Source organism: Mya arenaria, chromosome 2 (assembly GCF_026914265.1).
Source record: "Mya arenaria isolate MELC-2E11 chromosome 2, ASM2691426v1".
Lineage (NCBI taxonomy): Eukaryota > Metazoa > Mollusca > Bivalvia > Myida > Myidae > Mya > Mya arenaria.
In genome coordinates, this window is record NC_069123.1 from 52439459 (window position 1) to 52451060 (window position 11602).

At 40.1% G+C, this 11602-nt stretch overlaps 2 protein-coding genes across 2 annotated transcripts; one reads left to right on the forward strand and one right to left on the reverse strand.

The window, feature by feature from the left end:
- Positions 1–3224: 3224 nt before the first annotated feature.
- Positions 3225–5091, reverse strand: LOC128215706 (sodium-dependent glucose transporter 1A-like). Its single transcript, XM_052922334.1, has 3 exons — positions 4898–5091; positions 4508–4799; positions 3225–4330 (listed from the first exon to the last, which is right to left on the reverse strand). Exons 1-3 carry the CDS (start codon positions 4973–4975, stop codon positions 3225–3227), a joined length of 1476 nt encoding a protein of 491 aa, XP_052778294.1. The 5' UTR covers positions 4976–5091.
- Positions 5092–7870: 2779 nt separating this feature from the next.
- LOC128215722 (sodium-dependent glucose transporter 1-like) lies at positions 7871–11307 on the forward strand. Its single transcript, XM_052922335.1, has 3 exons — positions 7871–7989; positions 8211–8502; positions 10241–11307. The coding sequence occupies exons 1-3, from the start codon at positions 7876–7878 to the stop codon at positions 11305–11307; spliced, it is 1473 nt and encodes a 490-aa protein (XP_052778295.1). The 5' UTR covers positions 7871–7875.
- Positions 11308–11602: the final 295 nt, after the last annotated feature.

Sequence of the window (11602 nt, forward strand, 5' to 3'; positions counted from 1 at the left end):
TTAAGTCCTAGACCCGCGTGAGATCACACTCACCGTTCATGTCAACGTTAAGTCCTGGACCCGCGTGAGATCACACTCACCGTTCATGTCAACGTTAAGTCCTGGACCCGCGTGAGATCACACTCACCGTTCATGTCAACGTTAAGTCCTGGACCCGCGTGAGATCACACTCACCGTTCATGTCAACGTTAAGTCCTGGACCCGCGTGAGATCACACTCACCGTTCATGTCAACGTTAAGTCCTGGACCCGCGTGAGATCACACTCACCGTTCATGTCAACGTTAAGTCCTGGACCCGCGTGAGATCACACTCACCGTTCATGTCAACGTTAAGTCCTGGACCCGCGTGAGATCACACTCACCGTTCATGTCAACGTTAAGTCCTGGACCCGCGTGAGATCACACTCACCGTTCATGTCAACGTTAAGTCCTGGACCCGCGTGAGATCACACTCACCGTTCATGTCAACGTTAAGTCCTGGACCCGCGTGAGATCACACTCACCGTTCATGTCAACGTTAAGTCCTGGACCCGCGTGAGATCACACTCACCGTTCATGTCAACGTTAAGTCCTGGACCCGCGTGAGATCACACTCACCGTTCATGTCAACGTTAAGTCCTGGACCCGCGTGAGATCACACTCACCGTTCATGTCAACGTTAAGTCCTAGACCCGCGTGAGATCACACTCACCGTTCATGTCAACGTTAAGTCCTAGACCCGCGTGAGATCACACTCACCGTTCATGTCAACGTTAAGTCCTAGACCCGCGTGAGATCACACTCACCGTTCATGTCAACGTTAAGTCCTAGACCCGCGTGAGATCACACTCACCGTTCATGTCAACGTTAAGTCCTAGACCCGCGTGAGATCACACTCACCGTTCATGTCAACGTTAAGTCCTAGACCCGCGTGAGATCACACTCACCGTTCATGTCAACGTTAAGTCCTAGACCCGCGTGAGATCACACTCACCGTTCATGTCAACGTTAAGTCCTAGACCCGCGTGAGATCACACTCACCGTTCATGTCAACGTTAAGTCCTAGACCCGCGTGAGATCACACTCACCGTTCATGTCAACGTTAAGTCCTAGACCCGCGTGAGATCACACTCACCGTTCATGTCAACGTTAAGTCCTAGACCCGCGTGAGATCACACTCACCGTTCATGTCAACGTTAAGTCCTAGACCCGCATGAGATCACACTCACCGTTCATGTCAACGTTAAGTCCTAGACCCGCATGAGATCACACTCACCGTTCATGTCAACGTTAAGTCCTAGACCCGCATAAGATCACACTCACCGTTCATGTCAACGTTAAGTCCTAGACCCGCATAAGATCACACTACCGTTCATGTCAACGTTAAGTCCTAGACCCGCATAAGATCACACTCACCGTTCATGTCAACGTTAAGTCCTAGACCCGCATAAAATCACACTCACCGTTCATGTCAATGTTAAGTCCTAGACTCGTATGAAATTACACTAAACAATCGAATGCTATTTGCCTTTTTGCCCAAAACAACCAAATGAATTTTAAATCAACTGCAAGATCTTTGACCAGCCAATAGATTTCACACATAAAATAACCACCGACTGCCGCCGTCATCTGTTTGGCGTATTACTTCACGCATCACGTGGAGCTTACTACTGGAAAGACGGGCTCATTATCACGCAACGTACCCATACATGTACATTTACAGTGTGGATTTGTTTTGCTTCAACCGACCAATCAAATTCAACCTCTTTGAAAAGTCTCAAATAATAATAATAGTAGTTTTCAATAGAATTTTCGAAATGGCTATTGTGCAATAACGGATAATTATAAAATTGTGACGCACTTTAATGTCGAAGGACTGGCCCGTGTCTGAATGCAAACAGTTTCATTATTTTTAAATAGAATATACCACTGTAAAATTTGACCAACACCACACACAGTGAAAAGGATACAAGTTTTACATTTCCTTGCAAAAGATTGTACATTTCTATCTCAAAACGAGATGAAATAATGTTCAAAACGGTTTATATATTGGCTTTCCCCATCCACTTTGGTTCGTGGAAAGCCCTTAAGTTTCATGTACATGTATATTATAATACTGTAAAAGAGACTGGTTCCGCTAGCGAGTGTGTGCCTGTACGAGGAACGATCTCCAGTGTATACGTGTTTGACAGCAATCAGAACGTGGACATCGCTACATATGACGTGCCCGACTTTACACGAGGGATCCGTGACGCTGACGTCTTCAACAAGCCAGATCAGTGCGCCGCTACACCATCTCCCGGGCTAAAACAGGTTCATTTAAGAGCACGTATTATGTTATAGGTTACATAGCCCAAAACCTTTGCATGAAATTATGTTCAAATATACATTCCGGTAGTATTTCCACTGCCAACGTTTGTCTGATATGATTAATTGAATTTTATACCCTGTTATTCGGAGCCATATATCCTTGAAATTGTTCGCGAAACTCGACCAAATTTTGTTAGTCACACCAAATACCCGTTTCACTAAGCGATTTCCAAACCTCGTTCGATGTGTACAAAGTGACTGTAATATGGAAGCTAGATATTGCTGACTTATAATAAGTGTCCCGCCTTATTACCAACCAAATATTCTCTCTAAAAGTATCAAGCCACACCCGGCATCAGTTTCGCAGTGTTGTCATTCTTACATTTTACTTCAATCTTTGGGTTAATGTGGTGCTTAACTACATTAAAAAATACTTTTGGTGACGAAACAAGTTATGAATGTGACTACCGGAATTCGGCCGCGTTTCAATGCTCCCCCCCCCATATGACGCTGTTGTACAAATACCTCACAGCATCATTATTATGTTGTTTAGGGCAGTACCCGACCATCTGCGTTTCTTCGAGGAGGGCTCATTGACGGAATGGTGAACAGTTTTCGGAGAAGGAAAATATAGTTTAACGACTGGCTAAACGAACCGACAGTGTGAAATTTTTGTTTAATTGATGCAGGAAATTGTCAACAACAAACTATTGTAGTCTATAGGCTTCCCTTTGTATAATGGTTATAATTTGATACACACAAGTAAGGTACACACTATGAAAATAATCTTGAAATAGATTGTATTCGTCTTGACACAAGTGCTTGTTTGTGCATGGAGTACGCGTGTGTGGAGGTACGCAACTAGGAGGAATAAAGAAATAATACAATTAATAAAATGATATATAAGAAAAAAGTTTTAATCAATTTGATACAAATCACATCTTCGTTGACAGTTTGTCGTCTTCATATTCTTCATTTACTTGAATTGAAACATCGTTCTTATTTTTTTCATAGCGACTCCCGTGTTGTGAGCCAACTATGTTCATTGCTACAGCTAGAGTAAATTGCAAAACACCATAGCCAAGTGCCTGATATAAGAACGTCTTAGGACCAAAGTTCTTGTACAGGTATCCGATGAGGCGCATGTGACAAATGCCGCCGACGGACGCTCCGAAAGTCTGGAGGGTGAGCCCAAGGCCGGTGAGGACGATATGGTAATCGATCCAGGCGATCCCCGTGGGCCAGCTGGCCGACGCAAAGAAGGCGAACGCCAGCATGGCCACCCAGAGTGAAAGCGAGTCGTCGTCCGCCAGCAGAACCAGAATAACAGATGATACAGCCATCCCCGCTGTCTCAACCAGTATCAGTAAACGCACAGACAGTATTCTAGCGAAGAACGAGAACACCAGCCTTCCCACGGAGAAACTGATCCAGTAACCCGTATTGAGAAGGGTCGCGCTGTCTTTGGTGAACTTCAACTGGTCGATGGAATAACTTCTGATAAAACTACCAATCATTCTGTCACCACCTCCAATGTTTCCAAAGTAGAGGAACACCAGTGAGAATATCTGAACTCCGTACCAAAAGTGTCCACCAGCACATGAGGCCGGGTTAACCATCTCTAAAAGGGACTTGCCTTTTTCTTCTTCAGTACTTATTGTATTAGTTGTTTCTATTTCATTTTCCACGGTGTGTTCCATCATTGGTGGAATCATTTTCCATTCCCTTACTTGATATGCATAGAAGACCAGAGACAGACACGCGGCAAAAGCCGCTGATATCCCATATGGATACTCAATTCTAGAAACGGATAAACTGGTATTAGAAATTGTCCCATTGTTTTTTATTGCGCCATTGCCTTCAACCGTACCATTGTTATACAGTGTATCATTGCCGTAATCTGCGTCACCAGCGGTGTCGGCAAGGAAAGGGTTGGCATAGAGAGGGACAATAAAGGAGCCGATCCCATAACCAAGATGAACCAACATCAGGGGCGACACCGACTTCTCCTTCCACATATTAAACAGTATCCGGGTCCCGGCTGTAATAAGAAAATTAGTGGTTGCATACTTTTGATGGTTATTATGGTTAGATAAGGAATTTATTATTTATAGCTGTGTGAGGTATTGGAGCACCTAGTTTATAAAATCACTATTTTACGAAATGAGACTTTGCAATTAATTTCTGCTTTCCTTGGTAGTACAACTGGTATACTGACATATGTTTAGGATGGATTCCACGAAACCGCCTATGAAACAGAAAACCCACAAGCACGTGACTGAAGGCGACATGGGAATGGCGGCGGTCACCCCCGCGGCCACATCCAACACTACGGCTAGCATAAGATGGCAATATCCGGGAAACCGGTCAACCAGCACGCCGCCAACCACCGCGCCCGGGAACCAGCCAACACTGCGACCGGAAATTGCTACCGCCACTTTCTCATAGTCTGTGTGCAGTCTGTCCTTGAGGTCTATGAGCGTAGGTCCGTATATCTCCACATATAATGCCTGGAAAAATAACATATATTCCTTAGTAGTTGCACAAGCAATTTAGAATTTCAGTTAACCTCAACCTAATTCAGTTAACAAAAACAAAGGTCACCTACCAAGGCCATCCATGTGACGATCAGGCATGCCGTTTCTAATATTTTCCCCACGAAGCTCCTTCCATCCTTCCCCTCCATTATTCACGCTACAGACGAGCTTCCGCTGTATGACGTCATAAAGCAAACAGTTGGCGCGCTTTTCCTTTAAATCCAACCAATTTCAGTAGATGAAGATTATAGTTTAAAAGCCTCCAATTTATATAAAATTGGTGCATAGATAAAAATAAAAACGAATTAAATCAAAATAAAAAAAATCCAAGTATTAACATGACAGCATTTTATGACATTAATTAATGAAGTTTCACAACTCGTTAAACCTTAACTTAAGGCTAAAATGCTAAACTTTGGTTGCAATATCTCAGTAATTTACGCAGCGAAAAAACAATCAAACCAAAAACAAACAACGACTGAGATCGGATACTTGAAGCGAAGGATTGGATTTATTTATTTCCAAGGCATTCAGGATCGTGGCACAACGGTGACCTACACTTGTTACAATTACCGTACACTATACAAGGTATGTATGTATAGGTTTTGTAAGACAATAACACTCATGAAGCATACGGGCAAATTAAAACAGACATTTAAATCTTCAAAAAGGAAAAACATTTCATTTTCATTCAATCGAAACGAGGAAATGGCTTCCATATGACCTCACTAAAAGCGTCATTCATATATTTAATATAATATGTAAATGCTTTATGCGATTCGTAATGTCACTCGAACCATTCGGTATGTGCGTGCACATGCATTTTGAACTCAACAACACCAGTATGTTGTGTATACAAGTCCTTCTCCATAGATTAAATAATGAGGTAATGTTCGCCCACAAGTCATTTCAGCCAAAATGTTCTGTTGCCAGAGTTGATAAATTATGAAAGCTTGCCAAATTTGAACGTCTTGGACTACAGCGAAATTGGTGCATTGGCTTAATGCTTTTCGGTTCATGTTAAATAAAAAAATGCCTCAAACAAAACATCATATATTTTAGCATTATATCGATTGTCAACATTCCCAAAGCTGTCAAATGCATTTATGTACTGGAATTTAAAAATCACTTGTAAGATCATCTTCATTTTTTGCATTATGCATTTGGTTCTTTAAAGCTGCACTCTCACAGATTGACCATTTTATCAACATTTCTATCTTTTGTCTTGGAAAGAGCAAATCTTTGCGTTAATTTCTGCAAGCCAATGATATAAGATTGCTGACAAAACATCAGACCGTAGATTTTCATATTTCCGTTCGAAAATTAATGTTTTATGCATAAAACATCAAATTTTTAACTTTTAAGTATAAAAATCTGCGATCTGATTTTTTCAGCTGTTTTATATAACTGGTTTCCATGGAATTTTGCAAAAATTGGCTCTTTCCAAGACAAAAAATAAAAAAGTTGTCAAAACGTTTTATCTGTGAGAGTGCAGCTTTAAAAGAAGTCCTAAAATCATTTGTTAATAATCTGGAGTCCGTTACCACTTGTCATGCTAGGTTATATTCTTACACGAACAGTCTGACGTCTACTTCAACAACAGCATCTCCAATGTTTGGACATATGAGAGATACGACACTTGTCAAATAACAAATCAGACTTCAAGCGATACTACAATATTGTTGAACAGTACACAAAACAATTTATACCACAGATCACAAAATTCATTTCGATTTGAGATATACCCAGATTAGTGTGGGCTTTGTACATAAAGCATTTAAGGTTCATGTTATATACGTAAAACATTACAATTTTATCCCAAACTACGCCATGCCATTCGAAAATGCACTTTTTTATGACACATTTATCTCATCTTCATATTTTTTTGGATACATCATGGTATATAACGTTCAATATTTATATATTACGCCGTTATGCAGTAAATAAAGTATGTCCTTTACGTTACAAACATGCAGACGACAACACTTTAAAAAATATACATTCAACCACACAACAAATAAAGATATTCATTTATTATATGCTTTCCAGCGGTTTATAGAGATTTATCAGTGAAATCAAATTATGTTTCACTGTTTCACATGTTGTTATTTTCACTGTAAAATTTTGACCGCTAGAGTCTTCCGTGCAAATTATTATAGCGAAAATGACTTCGTTCGCATACAAATTTTGTGTTGTTTTTTTTCTAAAAAAATACAATAAAGGGTCATTTTCTAACCTTTTAAGGTACAAAATTTCAAGGCCTAGTTTAAGAACAAAAAAAGTAAATAAAATAAATAAATAAAAAAATAAAATAAAAAAAGTTATGTACAGTACACAACCTCTGTTTATTGATCTTAATCTACCTGCCTTGAGCCCTTTTTTCAGATCTGCGATCTTAGTATCCTACTGTGCAGTTTTAGAGATAAATTATAAAAATGGACACTAAATGGCCCTGAGCCAATAAACGAATACACAGGAAATTGGCCTCTACTGTGACAACAGTGCAATTAGCACAACAGGTGATTATCATGCCAAACATTCCTTAAACTAGGCCTTTAAGAAAAAGAAAAAAATCGTTTCAGTGGAAGATCGCCGCATATTTCACAAAACAAACCAAACTCAATTGAAACAAAAAATTATTTTACATACAGTATATGATTTTAAAAATGAGATTGCTTTATTTCAAAGTTGAATATTTTTCACTGTTTCGAAATTTAAGCCCGTCTCACGTCCACATAAAACGTTAGGGCACAGGGCTTGGACACATTTTTCACGACGTCATTTCGGCAATGACGTTTTTACCCACGTCATAAAAGCAAACTAGTTTCCTTGTAAGATCGTAATATATTTCACTGGGTATGCACTTAAAGCTATATTTCACGAGTGACATATTTAATGAACATTGCAATTAAAAATATGTCTTACTCCATAGATGCCAAGTGAAGTAGCAATTTCTGGACAGTGATTATAAACATGCTAACGAGATAAACTCCCTGTCATTTACTTCACACACAACATTTAAAACGACGTATTCATATAAAATACAAACATGGAAACTAAAGAAGAACTAGGAGCTAAAAAGGACGATGCTGGGAAACCTATGAAAAGTACAGTGGCAAAGGTCATTGAAACTGGATTTCTCGTGGCGGCATGGTCGGTCATGGTAAGTTGGACACAATGAACTATTGAACTAAAATGGAATCTACCTCCATTCTACAAGGTATAATTGTATATGATACTGCCACACTCCAATTCACCTTGTAATATATATATATCTTGTTTGGTAGTGTGCTGTAACAAATCAAATCGATTTTTTTTTCAATTAGAAACGCCACAGCTCCAATTGTTTGTTTTTTGTTTTTGTTATTTTCGGTGCTATTTCAGGGTATATATTCGGAAATATACGGGCCCACTCAGAAAGACCTGGTTCTGAAACTAAACGCAGACTATGAGCAGATCGCGGTTGCTATTTCCGGGCGGACGGTGGGTTGGTTTCCGGGGTGCGTCCTGGGTGGGCTGTTGGTTGATCGGTTCGGACGCTGGTGTCACGTGACGTTGGCGGTCAGCCTGGAAGTTGCCGCCGCCGCTACTGTGGCCGTGCCTTACATTTCAAGCGTCAATCTACTTTGGGCAATCTGCTTTATAGGAGGCATCATGGAGTCCGTGATAAACATAGGTACTGCTCATATTTTCATTATTTCTTTACCTTTATCACATGTAAGGCCACAGTTGTTTTTATTATTTTATGCATGGTGCAAGAAAATATTTTCTCAAAGCCATTTATCAATGAACGACATGTTTAAGTATACAAGTACATACATTGTACTAAATAGTGTTTCTTGAACAACGGATATGCATATCTCCCATGGCCGAGAGTGTAAGATTATGAGTATCTTCCATGGCCGAGAGTGTAAGATAGGTTCATTCCGACCAGAGCGTAGAGTGTTTTGCGGAAACGAGGTTTACCGAGTTTCCGCAAAACACCCTGCGCAAGGGTCGGAATGAACCTATCTTACACGAGCGGCTATGGTAGATGCTTTTTCTCCCACCTCAGTTAAACAAAATAAAGTAAAAATGTATTACTATTGCGTATGGATATGCGATAGCACGTGATTGTCATGGATACGTGCGCAGTGATCCAGTTAATGTTAATAGTCAAATCGGTCTTTTTAAATAGTTCTAAGGAAAATGAAGCATTATTTCTTGAATGGTGCGTGAAAACTGTTTTATGGGGACATTTGAAGCGAGAAATAATTAATTAGCGTTCTAATTATTACCATAAGACAAGATTTCCTTGATGCTACTGACGACAGTCTTCAACAAGGGAGGTAATTATAATGTGGTGACCGTTAAAAAGAAGTTCCATACGGGCATTTTATCTTCGCCCGTGGGCAAGATAAGAATATCTAGCATGGTTAAATTATTGGATCTACTTATCTGAGGTGGGAGAAAAGAATTTCTAGCATTGTTAAATTATGGGATCTACTTATCTGAGGTGGGAGAAAGGTTCATCCCAATCTGAGCGTAGGGTGTTTTGCGGAAACGAGGTTCACTCATTCTGTTAAAAGATCGACGCAAAGTTTTGTAACTTGTAAAGTTTTGGGGTTTCTCTTCCAAACAATGTAGAAAGAATGCTTACTATGTTTTATAGGAATGAACATGGGTTTAAAACTTCTAAACAAAACGATTTTATTTATTGAAAACAAGGCCAAATTGATTTTTATTCGATGAGACTGACAAATATTTTAAAATATGGGTTCAATATATTACACTCTAGTGGACGAAAGTACATACGTGTCCTATGCAATTTGTTATTGAAAATAATCCTAAAAAACAACAATTGGGTGGTTATGGTGAAAATCATGTTATGAAATAAAGATTTTCAAGACGTTTGGATGGCACTGTGAGGGTGTTGGTAACAAAAATATATGCATATACGCGTATTTAAGCGTCGAGTTAAGGATTCTTTTATTCAAAATTTGTACTTCAGACTAGAAAACTGAACTCGGTCAACATCATATATTTTGGAATGCAATCATATCTAAACGTAGTTTCACATCCGTCGAATGGAATGTTGTTATCCAAAAGATGAGATTCTTGAACATTTTTATATCTGATTTCGTTATAGCATTTGAGCGATTTCAATTGAAGGTGCGCAATTATCTTCCGAAAAGTAATCGATTGTCTTATAAAAAATTACTTCGGCTTTTAAAAGGTAAAAATATTCTAACTGATTATAGGTGAGAAATTAATCTTCTTCCATCGTGAATACAAATTCAAACCTCGGTGATGGGACACGTCCAAAAAACTCGACAAAGCCTAGCCTAGATGTGACTTATACCTTGAATTATAAAACACAACCATTGTACACTCTTCATTATGTTATGGTTATCTTCAATAATATTTTTTTGCAGCGGGCCAAAAGTTGCTTCTTAAACTTTGGCTGGAGAAGTCTGCAATGCCGATGATCCTGTTGCATTCTGGATACGGAATCGGATCATTCCTCATCCCGCTCTACACCAACCCGTTCCTCGCCCTTGTGAAAACTGTGGACGTGCCCATTGACGACAAGAACAGCAATGTTACTGTAATACCTTACATTGACCAGACTCAAACCTATACAGATGCCACACAAGAAACACTAATAATTAAGGAATCGAAAATTGAATATGCTTACATGATTTCAGCGGGAATTGTTGTTTTACACTCATTATCGTTTTATTTCTTCCAAATTCGAGAACGAAAGTTTCAAGAAATAAACGTTGACAAAGCTATTGGCAAAAGTACCAAAGCAGAAGAGGACAGAACGCTGATTGAGATGGTGAACCCCGCCACGTGCACGGGAGGTCGGGCTTGGTATGGGGTGCAACTGTTCCTGTTGATATTCCTACACTTTGCAAACGCTGGCGGAGGGGAGCGGATCGTGGCCAACTTCATTCGCAGCTTCTCTATAGACCAGCTGCAGTTCTCCAATGACGACGCATCCTTCTTAAATACGACGTTTTGGATAAGCTTTACGGTAGGGCGCGTGCTGTTTTCAGTCGCCGCGAGGTGGGTGTCCATTCGGATTTTGATAGTGATCCAGACTGGCGGCCTCACCGTCGTTGCAGTCCTCATGAACCTCCTCGGCAGACACAACACCATGGCCCACTGGGTGCTCGTACAGCCACTCGGGCTTTTGGTAGGGCCACTCTGGCCTTCAGGCGTGGCATGGGCCGACTACCATTTGGAGCTGACCGGACTCGGCATGATGATTATCATGCTAGGTGGATCTTTGGGTGGTATTTGCCATCTTAGGCTTATAGGCTATCTGTACGAAAGCTTTGGTCCTCAAACATTCCTGTATCAAGTTGTGGGCTACGCGGGCCTGGCACTGGTGTTAGCAATTAGTCTTGATGTGGTTGGCTCTCAACATGGTAACAGATTTTTGTGGAATAAAGTTGAGAGAGAAAAAGAGGTTAACAATTCTGAAAGATTGTGATTGTGAAGATAATCTGATTTATAATAATCTGAATACAGTATAGTTTATATATATATTTATCAACGTAATAACAGTACTAACTCTATGTTTATTCTGGTGGTACACATACATTTGGGAGACGAATTTTTCGAAATCATGATAAGAGGGAAATGCTTCAAATTCTTTATGGGAAAGAAAGGCTTCGAAAGCATAAAATACATCCAACGTTTGACTCAAAGCAATTAGAGCGACCTATCTTCAAAACCCTTTGGTTTGTCTTAGACTGTCTATTGGCCATCACTACGTACGCCCTTCG